General features: G+C 44.1%; 1 protein-coding gene across 2 annotated transcripts in view; it reads right to left on the bottom strand.

Annotated features, from left to right (window-relative positions):
* cep112 (centrosomal protein 112) overlaps positions 1-18,734 on the bottom strand; it is a 113,468-nt gene that overhangs the window by 94,655 nt on the left and 79 nt on the right. For both annotated transcript variants that reach the window (XM_056581782.1, XM_056581773.1), the window contains exons 1-8: positions 18,726-18,734; positions 18,023-18,143; positions 17,288-17,478; positions 15,455-15,603; positions 6,544-6,631; positions 3,628-3,705; positions 617-664; positions 220-312 (exon numbers count right to left, since the gene is read on the bottom strand). The exon at positions 18,726-18,734 is cut by the window's right edge and continues 79 nt beyond it. In XM_056581782.1, coding sequence (XP_056437757.1) covers positions 220-312; positions 617-664; positions 3,628-3,705; positions 6,544-6,631; positions 15,455-15,603; positions 17,288-17,478; positions 18,023-18,122 — 747 coding nt within the window. In that variant the 5' untranslated portion in view covers positions 18,123-18,143; positions 18,726-18,734. The remainder of the gene's footprint in view (positions 1-219; positions 313-616; positions 665-3,627; positions 3,706-6,543; positions 6,632-15,454; positions 15,604-17,287; positions 17,479-18,022; positions 18,144-18,725) is intronic.

Here is an 18,734-nt window from a genome sequence, read left to right on the forward strand (position 1 = left end):
ATGGCCACCATATTTTATGATGTTGCGGAAGTTGAAGTTGAGTCGGAGTTCTAAAATTATACCTGAAATTCCAATCTTTTATTTTGAGTTTTGTGTTGTTTATTTTGCTCTGAGTTTTCTTTAACGCAGTATGAGATATTACTTTAGTGTTAACCTCATGCTAGTTTATGTAAAACAAGTCTAACATTATTAGCAGTGAGTCACTTTATTGGGATGTACCTCTTTGTCCTGTTTGTGCAGCGGGGCTGTTTCATCAAGATATGTGCTGTTCCTACCAATGGTCGAGTTGAACATCTGGAGTGATGGAGCAATCTGGAGGACAGAGAGAATTATATGAGGATGACACAGAATGGGGGGGAGGAAGAGAGAGATCGGCATCATGCAACTCTAATCCAATCAGTGTAATGTGCCTTCCTTCTGACGCCTACTCAACAGCACATTCAGGGTATGCAGTCACTAAAGCTAGCTTTACCTCGGGGTCTCTGTCTGCCCCTCACTTGGTTCACATCTAACAGTGAACCTGTCAAAAGATATGAGAACACATGAAAAATACATGAAACGGCAAGAGTCTCGAAAAACAGCACTCTGTCTAGACTACAAGGACACCAGAACTTACCGGCGACGGGGCGATGGGCCTCTCACGCAAATACCTGGGGTTTTCGATCTGAAACAAGACAAACATGCACACACGCACACACACACACACACACACAGACCACTCTGTCACTCTCACACTTCAGATTTCTTCTTTCCGTCCTTCCTCCTGCTGGAGCCAGACTCCAGCAGCTCCTAAGCTGGGCCATCCATTTGTCATAAACAATGCAAGTGATAACTTCAAAGACACGGCGTATCCCTCTCTTTTCCCTCAGCTCTCCAACTGTTTACAGGAAGAGACCAACTTGGGCCACTTGAAGGCATTCTGTGGAATTCTCTGTGTGTGTGTGTGTGTGTGTGTGTGTGTGTGTGTGTGTGTGTGTGTGTGTGTGTGTGTGTGTGTGTGTGTGTGTGTGTGTGTGTGTGTGTGTGTGTGTGTGTGTGTGTGTGTGTGTGTGTGTGTGTGTGTGTGTGTGCGTGCGTGCGTGCGTGCGTGCGTGCGTGCGTGCGTGCGTGCGTGCGTGCGTGCGTGCGTGCGTGCGTGCGTGCGTGCGTGCGTGCGTGTGTGTGTGTGTGTGCGTGTGTGTGCGTCTGCTCAACTTCCGCTCTCTGTCTGCCCCCTGTCGCACCCCTTTGTCCCTGGCCTTCGCCACCGCTCAGGGGAAGGGAAGGGGTGCTAATCTGTAAGCCATCCCTGGTTTGTTTACCAGTCGGAGACAGAGACAAATGTGACCCCAAGACCAGGCGCCCTATCCTTTCTGAATAGAGCAAAAACGAAAAATAACAAGGGGCCAGAGGCCAGCGCAGCGCGATTTACAAATACATTGGTGGGAATTGGTGCTGCCGTGGGGCACGGTCTTCCTGGGGTCTGCTGCGATGCGCCACAAGGGGGGGGGGGGGGGGGGGGGGGAGGGGGAGTGGATGACAGCAACGATGGCGCATGGTGAAGAGACGCGGCCATTGATCTCTTCCAAAAGATGGATGCGGAGGATGAGGAGGTGCAGACTTTTTTTTTTGCTGCCATCCTTTTTTTTTATCCTCTCTGAGAAAATAACTATCTTAAAGCGTTGGCGAGGTGGCTTATCCTGCAGTGAATCGGACACGTCCTCAAACAACCCCAGAGCTAAGGACCGAAATATCCACCGCCTTACTGTACAGGAATCGCCACGCGCCACACACACACACACACACACACACACACACACACACACACACACACACACACACACACACACACACACACACACACACACACACACACACACACACACACACACACACACACACACACGAGTGCAGTTGTGGTGGCAGGAGGGCGGGTGGAGTGGGAGTGTGTGACTGATCAAAGCCGCCCTACTTCCCTCATATGACTGTATAGCAGAAGGTGAAAAAGTTTTTTTTGGGGGGTTTTTCTCTCTCTCTGCTTGTGCAGCATGTTGACATCATCCCTTTAAGGCGGACGCAGTGGTGTGCCCACTTCAGCGGGATCACGTTCACGTCTACTGCCGCCGCCCCCCCCATCCCCCAGACATCCAGACTACATGTGTGTTTACGCAGCCCTTTTCACAGTGTGACACAACAGTGTCGATGTATCTCGTGCTGTATAGCCGGGCTTAATTGCACGCTTAAAAGCTCTCAAATTTGGCATTGGCGACGCAATATATATTTATCTCTCCGTCAAATACAGAGCACAACAGGGGAAGAATGGCGTTGCTATGTATAGCTGTGGACAGCCATTCATCACGTTTGATTGATTGGGGTCTGCTGGATACCGGGCAGGAGACAGAGTGCCGTTGCACAATGCTGGCATGGATGGGCACTCCAACGTGGATGCATGGAAGAGTATTTCCCTGTATAAATGCTTTTTTCTATTTCTATTTTCCTTCTGGGTAGATGTGACTGTTTGTGTCAGTGTGTGTGTGTGTGTCTGTGTCTATATGTGCGTGGGTGTGGGAGCGTGTGTGTGTATATGTGCATTTATGTGGGTGCGAATGTATGTCTAAATGTGTGTGTGTGTGTGTGTGTGTGTGTGTGTGTGTGTGTGTGTGTGTGTGTGTGTGTGTGTGTGTGTGTGTGTCTGTGTGTGTGTGTGTGTGTGTGTGTGCCTACTGAGATCTGTTGTCTTTGTCCCTCATCCGTAAAGGAACTATTTAGACTGAACAATTACTAACCACTCTGTTCCTGTTCCTCATCAGTCAACACTGTACAAATCAAGCAAGCATGGAACGCCTCTCTGATGTCTAAAGCACAGCAGAGTTCAAGAGGGAATGAGGGTCGCCTCTGCTAGTATTCAGTTCTGCTGTGTGTGTGCATTGGTTTTTTTGTGTTTTTATGTGTATGATTGCAGGTGTGTAGAAACAACGGTTGAGATGCTTTTGTGTGAGTGTGTGTTTGTGTGGGGGGGAGGGGGGGATAGCGTTGCTAAGCGCTGCCTCTTATCAGTGTCTCAGTGGCAAACTGTGAGCATGGAAGTGTGCACACACACACACACATCTCAGATTACCTCAGCTCACCCCAGCACGGAATAGAGAGAGAGAGAGAGAGAGAGAGGAAAGAGAGAGAGGGGGAAGAGAGAGCAAGACCAGAGAGGGAGGGAACGAGACAGCAGAGGCGAGAGAGAAGGCGGAGGAAGATGGGTAATATAGCATTTTCTCACTCCATTCTTCACCATCCCATTCTCCCGATAGTAATAAGATGGAAGTTTTAAAGCTAAGAAAAAACTGACTCAAAGAGGGAGGGTGGGAGGGTGGAATGCAATAGAGAGCTTATGAAAAAGATTGCAAAAGATAGCGAGAGACATAAACCAGACTATGATAGAGAGAGAGATTTCCACATCACACCTGCTGGGTCTTATTCCATACACTTATTCCACTTATTGTATTTGCGACTTGCTGGGTCTTATTCACAATGATGAACCCACTCCCCACACACAACCACAGTGGGTTCCTCTGAGACCCTCTGCCTATAGTAGTGATGGAGATTCTAAGGTCAGCTAAAGGTCCCTGGATATCCAGGGCTCGCCTTCACACCCACCCCTAGGTTCCAGCTGTTGAGCCGGGCCTCAAGGTCACTGTCATCTGGGGATGCGTACGGCTTCGACACACCGTCCACCTGGGGAAACAGAAAGCCAACACAGCGGAATTTGACTCATATTTTTATGATCTCACTGTGTAAAGTTGCATTTATTTATTTTATGGATGACTGTAATCAGTACTTGGATTTTTATTGATTCGCTGAGTGATAGATGAATTGGAAACAGACGAGGGCCTTGTAAAACCGCACACACAAGGTCACATGAGGCTTAAATGTGAAAGAACATTTTCATGTTCATGGAGGAAAGGATTTATTTACTGGCAGTGATGCAGGGACCCACCCAAGAGATTAGAACAAGACCTCCCTCCATAAACCTGGTTAACCCAGCCCACCCCCCTCAATCACACAAACGCATGCACGCACAAACACACACACACACATGCCCCTCCCATACACTCCCTACCACTGTACACCCCCTACACAACTACCCCAGATGTTTTGCAGTTCCACATCATTTCTGCCAGTAAATTCCAAAGGAGGGTCATAGCCTCACTTTCTAGCCCCCCACCACCACCACCACCACCACCACCACCCAAGCAGTCGGCCTGCATATGGCCTCTTTATGTGTCGGTTTCTTTGTTTGTAAAAGATCAGTTTGCCTAGATTTTAGGCTGGGGCTAGGAGAAGTGGTAGGGTTGGGGTGAGGGGTGTAGGGACAGAGGAAATATCGAATAAAGCCCAGAGAGGGCAATAGTGAAGGGTTCTGCTGATGTTGCTGAGAGTGATTAGGCTCATCTGGGATCCAGCAGTCCTACTATGTTAAAGAGGAACTCCTCGGGGGAGAAGGCACAGAGCCTGGAGCGGAGACTACAAACTGCAAGGGGCGGACTTAGACCTTGCATCTTTTTCTGTTTCATTACAGAGATTTACATCGAATCTTTTGGAAGAGGAAGGGGATTTTAATTAGTGTGTGGCCAGTGTACACTGTGCTGATTTGAAAGCCTTACAGATACTTTCTAAGTTTACTGCTGCTGGCCAGGTTTGCATTCAACAAAAACACTTACAGGTCCGTACATCCAACATCATGATTGGTCAAAACAATTACGAAAGAAAGTTAAACGCCCCCTTTCACCCGGATTTGAGCTTGTCTGCCATAAGACATTAGATAGGCATCTAAAATAAGCATTTAGATTTTTAAACTTCAGTCTGATTTGTGAGAATAGGATCAGGTGAACGGTGGAATAGGTGGACGTAGCCTCACGGAAACTGCAACAATGCAGATCACTGGGTGTAATATGGCAAGATTCAATACTCTACTCCTTTCCCAACTGTGGTTGATCAGGAGGGCTTTAAGGGCCCAAGGGGCCTCAAGCTTGTTCAAACCGCTTCAGCAGTATTCCTTGGTCAAAGTGGTGGGAGCTTAACTTCTTATCATCAATACTGATAAGAGAACGGCACAAAGATGGATGTTTTGATGAGAAGAAAGTTTTGACTTATCGCACTGCTTTTATGGGAGCAGGCAGTTGCACACTTTTTGCTGCTTTCATGTATGAGGTCATCAGAATCTTCCAGGAACAGGTTTATGAGCTATCTGTTCTGGTGTCACACGCACACACACACGCATACACGCACACACACACACACACACACACACACACACACACACACACACACACACACACACACACACACACACACACACACACACACACACACACACACACACACACGCAGGAGGAGGTTCGTCTTAATGTGATCCTGTCTAGCTCAACTGGTAGATGTTAACACTGCAAGGGTCAGGGGTTCAATTCCCAATCGGGCCACTCATGGCAAGAATGAATGCACTCCTGGTATTGTAAGGAGCTTTGAATGAAAATGTCCATCAAATGGCTTTTTGTTTTTAACATTATACTCTCCTATTAAAGCAACTCTAAATGTGGTGCTGTATCTGCAGGATTGCTACTATAATTACTGTAATTTGTCTGTGTGGATATAATAATACGTTCCTTTATATAGCACCTTTCAAAAGCAGGCATCACAAAGTGCTACAAAAAAAGCTAGTAAAATATAGAGGAACAGATACCTTGCAAAAGTACAAAACAATCAAAAGAACAAATTGAAAGTACGCAAGTCCCAACCGATCTTCAGTTGCTTTCTGAATGTTTCCATGGATCATAAGTCCAATGGGAGAGAGTTCCAAAGCATAGTCTCCTTCAGTAGCTGCGTTTCCATCTAAAAGGTGATGCGAATCTTTAGAAAGTTCGCAAAAAAGCAATTCGAATTAGGTGCGTTTCCATCAAGTGGTTGGAGCGGAATAGGGTGATGACGGCGCACGTTAATGGCGGCAGGGTTGCTATGGCCGGTCGTTATGCGGAAATCGGAAAGACTGTCAGTCCTGTGTGTTCAAAGTTCGCTACGTCACAGCTGTTTCGAAAAGTGTGTTTCCATCTCCCATTTTGCGAATGTACTCTCTTTCGCATTTCTCAAAAACCACCTCAAGCGAGCGGATAAACCTTTTTTGCGAATTAGAGGATTTTTATGCAAATTTTGGTGTTTCCATCACCGTTTACTGATTCGTACTTCAAAGTTCGCATTAAATCAGGGGGATGGAAACGCACCTATTGTGAGTCTGGAGTAAAGAACCACCAGCAAACCCTGATCAGACAACCTCAAATTCTTGCTGGAATATCGAGGGTGCAGTGGGTCTTTAATGTGGGCAGGTGCCTGACCGAAGGAGAGGCTCCTGTAATAATTTTTTTCTTCAAACCTATGGCATCATGATCTAACTTGACCGATTTAATTTTTTCTTAGCTTGGATGTTCCACAGAACGATATATAAAAATAAAATCCAACTTGTGTATCTGATCCACTACACCAGTCAGCCAGTCAGTCTGTCGGTCTGTCAGCCAGTCTCACCATGCCGGTGTGTTCTCTTCTAGGGGACTGGTCGAGAGGACTGGACGCCAATTTCCGGCATGGGGTCTTCTCGTCATACGGCCGCCTTCTGAAAGGAAAGGGTTCAAAGTGGAAGGTTAGACATAGATTGAGAAGGAAAGAAAGGGGGGGGGGGTCATGGTGTGATTTTGACTGCAGTCCGTGCTCACAGACATGTTTGCGTTTCTCCTCTGTGTGTATTCATGGATGTACGAGTGCAGCAAGCTTGCCCTGGGCAACACACGCACATTCCACCAGGCAACCCTTTCCCTTGCTTTCACTTGGGCACTTCGTCCTGTCCGTACGCTGATTAACCTGATTAACACGCACAAGCATGGGCATGTGCACACACACACACACATAAGGGCATGCGCACACACACACAAATCCATAGACGCACGCACACACACACATGTATGCTGGCACACGCCGTCGTCCCCTCATTCGTGAGGACTTAAGACAGTCGTTTCCTCTTAATGTTGATCTTGAGATCAACATTACGTTGAGAGGTTAAAAATAGGTTAAACAAACGAAAGAGACATCATCGGGTGGAGACATTGGAAGATTCAAAACCCTTCTTCACATCCATCTCCCCTGCCCAATCTCATTTTGGGATCCTTCCAGAGAATGTGTGTCAAGGTTGGCAGTGTGCTAATGCTAAGTAGCGCATCGTGAATCACGCATCGTGAAGCAACTAGTTCCTTTGGTTTCATCCTTACCATGCCACCTAAAGCAATACAATATTTTTTCCTGAGCTCGAAGTGGAATGCATAGATAAAATGGAAATGAGGAAACAATTTACCAACTCTTTCTCTTCATAATGGCTTCAGGATACCAATGAAATCTTTATAATTAAATGGTCCATATATAAGTATACTGGAATGTATAAACAAATGACAAATTATATTGTAATTTTATAATATATTATCTATATATGTAAATAAGCAGAAAGGGGCGGAGCTCCTTTCAAGAGGAAACGTGCAGCATCACTATGCAAAGTATCACCATGTAAATGATCAAATACTGTATATTTTAATATCATAACCTTTTAACATGACATTTGCTTCCAATGTGCCACTTCTCGGGAAGGCCACTGGGAGATATCCAGCCCACGACCAAACTTACTTGGAATAAGGACCAAACTGAAACTCTGTTACATTATATAGGTCAAAGTCACAACAGTGCCAGCGACCGCTGGGTATTCGCAACAGTGGAGAGAGGCCGTGATCCGTGGTCTGAGTACAACTGTTGTCAGGGGAGACAAAGAGTATCAATGTTGGATTTGGTTTGTTGATGAGGCAAGTTTGCATTCCATACATGCAACATTCTTCACGTCCTTCCATCATTCCTGTGTTCATGCCGACTCTTTCCACTTTGGTAAGTTGTTATGTTAACATGCACATGCCTACACACACACTCTCATGCATGTATATTCAAGACAGCCGTGAAACCTGCACGATGTGAGAGCAAAGCAGTGCAATCTAGGGCCTCAAAGTCAACAGGTGGATGGAGATAATTGAATCAGATGTGTGGGCCCAGAGATCAAAGAGGTGGCAAGCTACAGCTACAGCTACACACACACGCGCACGCACACCCTCACAGACACATACTCAGAAAACACACGCATACGAACACACACACACACACACACACACACACACACACACACACACACACACACACACACACACACACACACACACACACACACACACACACACACACACACACACACACACACACACACAAAGAGAAGCACACACACACATAAGAAGCCATGGCAGCCTTGCTTAGATTAGAGCAGCCTGACACTTGCAGCAGCAGTCTGACCTCCAGGTGCAGGGCCACGGGGAGGGGGGCTCCAGGGGGGCCCTGCATGACAGAGACTCTGCACCCTCCAGTGGTGCAGTCTGACCCTGGGGCCACAATCATCCATCCGCCCCACCCTCACCCACCCTCCTCCCACAACACCCTATACAGCTGGATGGCAGACAGGTACAGGACCACTCATTCTGGTTGAGAAACATAGAAGGATTTTATATTTTTTAAAGGTAGAAGGTTGATGGTTGGGAATACAGAATCTTTCAACCTTAGTATCACACTTCTAGCCAAAAGCTGAGACAAAAAGTAATGTGTGTGAGAAATTGTGTTTGTGTGTGTGTGTGATTGTGTGTGTGTGTGTGTGTGTGTGTGTGTGTGTGTGTGTGTGTGTGTGTGTGTGTGTGTGTGTGTGTGTGTGTGTGTGTGTGTGTGTGTGTGTGTGTGTGTGTGAGAGAGTGTGTGTGTGTTTGTCTTGGAAAAGGAACCTGTGTGTACCAAAAGGCAAAAACAAAAAAATCCACGCAGAGGGAGAGAAAATAAAGCCAGAGCCAAACACAGTCTTTGTAGTCGGCGTCTGAAAGCACTCAGTAATCTTTAGCAGTGAACCTGACCCCATGCTGATTAGCCAGTCAACACACACGGTTTACATCAAGAACACTCCCTCTCTCACTCCCTTTCTTCCTTACCCCCCCCCCCTCTCTCCCTCAGCCTCATCCCCTCTTTTCCCACATAAACACACTCCCCCAAAACAGAGGCATACAGATACATACCATCCCCCCCCCCCACATGCACATTCCCCCTGACTGACTCACACAAATACACACACACACACACACACACACACACACACACACACACACACACACACACAAACACACATTACCCCCTCCCCTCCTCGGAGTCCTGTGCATCGAAACGGCAACAAACATGTGTCTACGTGGTAGCTATGTTTGACGGCGGAGATGCACACAATTCGTATTAATCAGGGGGAGGCGTGTCGGTATGAGGGTACATACACACCCAAGAGGTTCAGTCCAACCCCCCCCCCACACACACACACACACACACACCATGTGGAACTATATGCACTTTTCCCCACAGTGTTGCTCTTGTTGGAATCCCTGGTCTGGCTTGGTGGGTGTCGCCATCTAGTGGCTAAATGTGTAACTGCAGTCCAAGCAGCAGATACTACTCACTCAAGTGCGCATTGGAGCTAATGAGGGCCAGACCTCCCGTAACCCACCCCAAGACCCAATGCAGCCCCCTCCCACGTCTACTCAACCCAAGCCAATCTTAACATCAAAACCTTTGCCCTCAGATCTCTGCACTTGATTTACGGACTAGAACAATGTTCCACAAGCTCAAAGACGCAGCCTTCTCATCACCTGACTAATGGCGAGAGAGGGCAAAAGAGAGAGAGGGAAAAAGAGAAAGAGAGAGAGAGAGAGAGAGAGAGAGAGAGAGAGAGAGAGAGAGAGAGAGAGAGAGAGAGAGATCAAACAGTGTCGGATCACAGGGAGAAGGAGCCCGTCGAGATGCCTGACGTTTAATCTCGTCTAAATGAGAGAGACACATGAAAGGAGGCCTGCAAGCCACCGGCTAATTTACTCCATCAGGACGAGGGCCCTGTGATGCGAGAGTTGGTCTTTTCATGGTCTTATCCCAATCAAGGCGCACCACGACATGATTGTTGCTCAACGGCCTGCACACAGACAAACCAATAAGACCTCTAACAGTTGTTGAAGTCTGAGATGTGCATGTTATTGAATGTGGAAAACATATGGTTACGGGCTTGAAGTCAATCACTCATCAAGAAAGTAGAAATATACATATCACGTACAAACCCTACGCAGTGTCAACGATATCTCTTTTGTTACTGTTATATAACAATTTCAAAGCGAAAATGGTTCATATACATTATATGAAGCATGTATCAATGATTATTGGACATGGCCTGCAGGGGTATGGAGTTTGCAACCACAGTAGATTATAAGGCAGTGTTTTAAGCACATTTCCTGCCTTTTCTCTATTCATTAAGACCAATGAATGTTTCAAGCTAGTGAGGTCTAAGTGGTCTCTCCTCCTTCTAATTGGCACCTAAATCCGGGAGCCATTACTAATGATGTCACTTGGTTAACTGTAGTAGTCAGACTGGATGTATCACCTGGCCAGAGGAGCCTAGTAAGTACCGTTAGTGAGAGGGAGAGAGAGAGGGGGAGAGAGAGAGAGAGAGAGAGAGAGAGAGAGAGAGAGAGAGAGAGAGAGAGAGAGAGAGAGAGAGAGAGAGGGAGAGGGAGAGGGAGAGGGAGAGAGACAGAGAGAGAGAGAGAGAGAGAGAGAGAGAGAGAGAGAGAGAGAGAGAGAGAGAGAGAGAGAGAGAGAGATCCTCATTATGTAAATGTTCATTTAGAGTCCATACAGAGAGCGAGAGCAAGAGAGAGAGGGGGGGGGGGAAGCTCCTCATTATGTAAATGTTCATTTATTTTGGTTAATTAATTTGAACAGAATTCAATGACTACAATATATTTTCCATGTAACCCTAATATAATATAACAGCTAATGGGAGATCAAGATCATAACGTAATAACATTTATTCATATTAGGCGACATTGAAAAGATAGAATCTACATAATGTAAATGCATTTGCAAAAACGAATGGAACATAGCACAGCATAAGAATAGAAATATTCAAACCTCACATTTTTTTAAAAGTCTCAATTTACCAAATTCTACATTGTAGTAAATGATATCTTAGTCCAACAATATGGCAAGAGGTTGATGACTTTAAAGTTTAAGCTGTAAACTCTAAAACAAGTCAAGTCCCGAATAAAAAAACAAAATAACAAAAACAGTATGGAGTCAGTTTCCTGCCATAATTCAAACCTGAAAAAAAAAGTTAGTCTCATAGTCTCATCTCCATAGGACGCGACTAGCAAGGACGCATCCTAGCAAGGCTGCAGCCTTCAAAATCAAAATCAACCGCGAAAGTCGCTTGTTATTCGTGTCATCGGCAGAGCACTGTCAATCACGCACAGCCCGGGTGAACGGCACATGTGATTGGAATGTACGTCAGCCGAGAGCAACCAATAGGTTTAGAGCTAAATGGTCCCTCCCCCAGGAACGTTTTTTTTGTTTTTCAGATTCGACTGTCAGGAGTTTCAAAACGAGTGGCGTCAGAACACTGCCAATATTCACGTGACTCAAAGCTTGCGCCTGTGTGGTCAAATATCTGAAAAGTCAGTGCTGAAAAGTCAGTTCTGAAAAAATACGTTGCAATGTCGTAAACGTACACCTTTACATGTTTTTAAAACTAAATATTCAACCTTTCAAAACGTATTTCTCAATGTATGAACACCTGTTTGCAGAATCCCATTTACAAGGTTTCAAAACCGGGCAACAATGAAATACACTGTTAAGGTACGAACACACCAAACGCGTACCCGCGTAAAGATTTACGCGCGTAACGCAGCTAAAATGTTGCTTGACCATTTTGTGTCAAAAATGGTCCTACGCAGCTACGCGCCTACGCTCCTACGCGCCTAGATGAGTCCATGTCCATGCAAGTGAACAGAGCGTTCCCTCTTCGTCATAACTATCAAACCAAACATCCTTCACATTCACCGAGCGAACATTATGAAAGTAAAATGCACATTTCTCGCTAATTTTTTTTCCATAAAAGCATTTAATGGCGTAACTATGTTACTATTTCCACACAGAATAAAGAAAGATGTCGGCCGTATGCTTCTGTCCAAGCTCACTACTCTCTGCCCGTGACGTCGGGTCAAGCTAAACGCTGATTGGGCAACGCGGCTAATCGTCATGCGTATGAGCGTAAAAAGTTCAATTTTTTGAACTCCTCGCGTGAGCGCGTATATGTACGCGCGCATATGTACGCGCGTATATGTACGCGCGTAAATGTACGCGGCTCATACGCGGCTAACGCGGGTAAAATGTTGCTTTAGCGCATGTAACGCGTGTACGCAGCTCATACGCGCGTAAACCAATGGTTCCCTATGGAAAAATTGCCGATTTTATACGCGTCGTACGCGGGATACGCGTTTGGTGTGTTCGTACCTTTAGAACAGTGCCAGATTTGAAACTCTGCAAATGCGCTGGTGATATTGTTTGAACTTTGAAAATGATTTGGTGAAAATGATGAAGAAGATAAAATAGAACACAAAATCATGTTTACAGATGTTTGAATTTTAGTTTTATTTTTTTTCAGGTTATAATCTCTTTTTTCAGTGTTGCAAAACCTTTTTTACAAGGTGTTGAGTTTTCAAACCCAGACTTACAAGCCTTTGAAACTTTTTTTTTCAGGTTTGAATTATGGCAGGAAACTGACTCCATAAAACAGACCATACACTTGAGGAGCCAGTGAACCCAAAACCATTTTTTTTGTAATTTAAAAAAAATGACAATCTTTTTTTAAATGACAGGTAGTCATTGACAGGTAGTCATTTGTCTTATATGATCATAAACATAGTAATCTATGCCAGTTTTTCACTGTTACTGAAATAAGTCGTGAATGTAAAGAAAAAAGGGGTACAATTTTATGTTTTCTCCCAAAAACACTGTGTGACGATCCACTCTGCTATGATCGCACTCGGCGTTCTTTTCGTGACGTTTGAGAACCTATTCCGAGGTAGTCTGACGTCACGATCAGGGGGCTTCGATGACGCGGTTTGTGTGAACGCGTGGAGCTCTGTCTGGGCAGCGGTTGACTGCGGTGTCTGTGTGCGAGTGAGGGTTGCGCTTTTCAGACACTTAATGTAACGCCATGGTTTGTATGGAGCTACATCCGAGCAGCGGTTTATTTAATGTCCGTGTCCGAGTGAGGGTTAGGCTTTCCGGACACATACATACAACATCGCTTATAATAACATTCATAACAGTAACACGATCTGCACTAAAAGGGTGTCATGAAGTTGGGTCAAAATGGGTCATAACCTTAGGGATAACACACCATCTCCTTCCTAAAACTCTCCATAAACACATTTGTTTAAATCTCATGGTGTTCGAATTCCATCTGAAACAGTGGGTTCACAGGCTCTTTTGTGGGGTTTTCTATCAGTGTGTGCATCAGTGACGTGCAGTCAGGGTAGGCAAGGTAGGCACTGCCTACCCTGACAAAATTCAAACGTAAAAATGTTTATTAAATAATTGTATTTAATAAACTTGTATTTGTACCGAGTATTCTTGTGTTTTATATATGCAATATATACGGTATTCCAATTGTTTTTGACGTTACGATGACAATTGTATCAGTTACGCAACATCAAATACAAAAACCGGTAGAATAAGCAGTGCCTTTACTGTCCATTCATTTGAACGGCAACGAAAAACGCATGCGCACTTCGATCCTGTATTCTTTAACATCTACGCCGAAAGGCACAACTCTGCTGTGCCTTTGTACGTAAATATGTTATGCCAGTAATCATCTACGCTACGTATCAAACATGGACCAATCGAAATCGAGATATTACTGGACATTTGCGCAGCTGACGTCATTACACCGGCTACACGTAATCCCCGCGAAACTCAAAAAGTTAAAATGACAAAAGCAACATCTACCGATATTTTAGAGCTAAGAAATTTCTCTAAACTCAACTTTACTAGCAAAAATTAGCTACTGGCAAAAGGGAGGCCTATGCCAACACTTGATGCACTCTTGCAGAAAAAGGGACCGAAAATTGTTCGCTCGTTTCAAACGGATTGTGCGCCGCGCTTGTGCATAGCCTACTGTTGTCACGTAGCCTATTAGCCTAAACAATAAATGAGGTAATCTGGCTTTCATAACTCAGTGCCTACCCACTTACTGACTTCACCGCACGTCACTGGTGTGCATATGTTTAATGAAGGTTTAACTCACGGTGTTTCCCATACATAGACCAATGTGTGGCGCAGCGCCACAGAATCAACACAGAGCGCCACAAATTGATTCTGCTTCTTTCTTTTCTTTGCGATTTTTAAATATAAATATCGTTCCGTTCATTCATCTCCTCATAGCACTCTTTCTCCCTGACATTGTCGTTCACAAACGCATACGCACACGAACACGAACACGCACACACAGACACAAGCGCGCATTCATGCCGGTGGTGCGCGGGTACACTTATAAACTAGGGGCGGTAAAAAAAAAGTTTATTCTTCGATGCATTGCAATTCTGTGTTGAACGATTCCGTCTCGATTCAGATAAATTAATCAGAATAAAAAATAAATATATTGTTCGCCCCCTGCAACATTATGTTCGACAGAGAGGGATCATTTGAGTATTTTTTTAATTATTTAATTTATCTTCAATGTGCATTTGCCAATCTGATTTGTCTGGACGCGATTGCGATTCAGCCTACACATAGCATGCACGCAAACTCACAGCCAGACACAAGAACAACAAACAAGTTCTTATTCTTATATTTGACTAAGAGCAGCCTTTTCTTTAATGACGTAGAAAAGAATGAAAAATGAAAAAGAAAGAATTTTTTAACTACTTCCATAGTGTGTTGTAATGCAAGCTGCATTGATTATTGCATTGTTCATAGTCATATTTGTGACAAAAGCTTTTTCTCTAATGAAATATTAGATAAGGTAAAATTAATCTGTTGATTTCTTTAATGATCATCACAAAAGTAGGAAGAGATTAGCAAACTCTGAGTAGCAAATTCAAATGTAAATACATTTTTTTGAAAATCCCGCATTGAAATGTGCATAAAAAAACCAATTGCTTTGAGATGCATCAATAATCGTTTTAGAATCGAATCGTTGACCTCTGAATCGGAATCGAATCGAATCGTGAGGTGCCAAGAGATTCCCACCCCTATTATAAACAGCAGATTCGCCCGCTCCTCCTCTCAACGCGCCTATCAAAGGAAAACCCGAAGCAGCAGTATTTTTGGCACAGAGAAGACGGTCGGCGACCGTTTTACCAAAGTTTAGTTTAAGACTGATGCGTCAAGACTTATGCACAGGGGGGCCGGTATGGGCTGAAACCCCCGGCAAGAAAAAAGGGTCCCACTCCGCCTCACGCACCACACATTGCTTTCTGTCTGTGGGATGCACTGACTGAGGTACCTGGAGTGAGTGACAGAGGTGGGGGAGGAAGACCTCTTGGTCCTGTCGGATCCGTGGTGGCCGAGCTCTCCTGCCACCCAATCAGGAAGCGGTGCCACTTCCTGTACCGCTGGCCCGCTGGCGCCCAGGGGCTCGTCGAAGTAGATCGCCTGTACGTACCGGGACAGGAAGTCAGAAACACATCAGGTATGAGTCCTGGTTCATTTGCCATTTCATCATTTAGTTGATGTTTGTATTCAAAGGAATGTATTTAGAACCAGCTCTTTCCGTCTATCTGTCTATTTAAGATAATCTGCATGTGTGCTGACAATCTGACATGTGTCATTTGTATACCAAAAATGAATTACCACACTGTGCCCCTTTCATTCTAGGTCATCCTCGTTTCCTTTGTTATTGGGGTCATTGTCGTTGTCTGTATTAATTTCACTAAAACGTTTTTACTTGATAAATTAGGCATAAAGGCCTGGGGTCTCATTTATAAAACTGTGCGTGGGATCGCTACTAAAAGTGTACGAAAGCCCAAAAGCAATGTTTTGCGTGCGCTCAATGCAAATGACCTCATGAATTCGATCTGCATATAAAACAAACTCAGATGCAAGTATTATGTCTTGTCGGAAACAATGGCAGAAGTACTGAGGAAAGCAAAAAAGCGAAATTTCACGGAGGTTGAAGTGGACACTTGTGGGTGAGATGGAGGCCCGAAAAGTAGTTTTGTTAGGCGGTCACGGGATTGGGATCGCCAACAACAACAAGCAGAGTGAGTGGCAACATGTTGCTGCAGCAGTGAACTCTGTCAGTAGCAAGGAGCGCACAGTCCCAGAATTAAAAGAGAAGTGGTCTGACATAAAGTTACATATTTTTATGTAGCCTACCAATAAATCGTTATGGTTCCAAAAGACCCTCTCCCTCCGAATCCTGTCATTTGCATGGTCCACCAGAAGTGCCATATGGTGCAGCATTACCACGGCGCTCACCTCTGCATTTATAGGGTTACGGTAATAAGACTGACCGAGAACACCTTGGATAATCAGTTTGTAATCACCCACGTAAAATGTTCTTGAACATAACCCCTTTTTAATGCCTGATTTGTCATGAAAAGCATCAAGAGTAACGGACAACGATTGTGATGAGGAGTGTGGCTTGGTTTTCCACACTTGGGATTTAATTGACATTTGATTATGTTTTTACAGTGTCACATAAAAATATTATGTTATTGACACAAGTTGGACAGATGCTTTATTCCATTCTTTATTGCAGTCACGCTGTCAGTGGACAGTATGGAGTGACGGGATTAAATATCGAGATTTTTTTATTTTTTTCTATTCTAAGGAGATGTTTCTGGAGTTATAACTGAGAAATAACGCAGTTGACTTAAATTATTCTGATTACATAGATTTAACGCATGATACGGGTTGAAATTAAATTTATGAAGGGCGATGATAAAACATAATCGTTCTTCTCACTCTACAATTCTTCCGTCTGACTTCAGTTCACCACCACACCATCTGTGTCGCCAACTCTCCTTTTCCTCCAAACCATGGGTACGCATGGGTCAGAGTTTGCTTAGGGCTGCGCACATTCTCCCGTCAAGTTGGTTTTTTATAGATCACAACCTTTGCATGGAAAGTCACGTACGCCAATTTCAGCCCCGTTTTGTGCGTACGCAACGGTTATAAATGAGACCCCAGGGCATTTTTATCCACCAGAAGAGAGTATGTATAAGTGGCCAAATCTTATGTTATTATAATATATTATACATGTTCGGTCACATACATATAGATCATATAAATCATATAGAATCAATAACAATATAACTTGGTTGGCGAGCGTTACCATGTAAGTTGGTAGAGTCTTCAGGCAGCCCTGATCCGGCTTGACAGTGAAAGGGGCATCCAGGACTCCTCTTCTGAGCATGTGCAGAAGCAGGCGAGCGTACATGTTGCGATTCTTCAGCCCAACTGGTCCTGAGCCACACATGGTCGGGTCACAAAGCTTCCTGATCCACATGGCGCACCGTTGGCGCTCTGGGTCGGAGGGGCAAGGAGACGCTTTGTTGAAGTTAGGAGGGTAGCAATGTCACACTTTTACACTGTTCATGTTTCTAAGTAGGGCTGTCACTGCTGATACTGGAGTAGAAGTTAGAGTCAATAAATTATGTGGAAAGTAGGATCCATTCTCTTAGGACTGCAACTCTGTATGGCCAATCAATCTGACTAATAAATTGATTAATACATTTAAAGCGTTTATATATTCATTAAAAATTGGGCATAAACTAATCATCCATCAGAAAAAAGCAATTAACATTCTGTTTTTTACATATAAAGCTCTCATCGACAGGTGATGAGTGGACAAAATAACATACAAAACGGGAAATGAAATACAGAAATAATAACTCAATAACAAATTGGCACATACAAACCACCATAGCAAGATTGGATAAAAAATGTAAATAATAGAACTGATGGTTACCATGAGTGTTGAAATGCATTTTTAAAGCTTATTGACACCGGAGGTGGATAATGGATACATACAAGTACATGAAGTCATCGACCAGCTGGGTCATTTTACCTGTTCTGTTGGGGTGCTTCAGGACATATGGCTTCATGTCTGACAGGTAACGGTCGAAGTCTGCGTCCAGTCGCTCTGGAGTGTCATCGTGCAGACTCATGGTGCCTTCTGCACTAATGGACTTTAGGAATATGGTAAATATGTTTCAATGACAAATTATAAATGTCCATACTGTGCCATTTAGTTTCACATAAGTATTTGGTCCCATTTTTTAAATTCTGAAAGTTTCAAGTGTGCAAACTGCATTCAATTTCTTCCGCAAAAAAATCATCTATATTAATATTGAAGTTTTGTTTTAGGAAGGTAACTGTTAACTGGGTTGGTATTGCATATTCTGTTTCTGCTGTGAGTTAGTTACAGCAGCCTTATAAGCATTACTATTTTCCATAACTGTAGTTTTACGAAGATGGATATCGTACATTCGGGTCACTCGGGTGATACAGCCATAGTTTATTTAAGCAAAATATAGAACGGTGAAATTATTAATTTATGCCATAGAAATGTCTAAGCAACAAAAACACTGCAACAACAAACCCCCACTAGCTATCATGATGTTGACTACCTGAATAACGCCAAACACGCTAGTCTAAGGTTCTGTTCTAAGCTAACAGATATGCGAAAAGTATCACTATTGCTTCCTGTTTGCTACATAAAAATGGTGTGGCCGAAAACTGTAAAGATACAACATTTGGTTTGTTTTTACCTTAAAATA

Source organism: Gadus chalcogrammus, chromosome 2, assembly GCF_026213295.1.
Source record: "Gadus chalcogrammus isolate NIFS_2021 chromosome 2, NIFS_Gcha_1.0, whole genome shotgun sequence".
NCBI classification, from domain to species: domain Eukaryota; kingdom Metazoa; phylum Chordata; class Actinopteri; order Gadiformes; family Gadidae; genus Gadus; species Gadus chalcogrammus.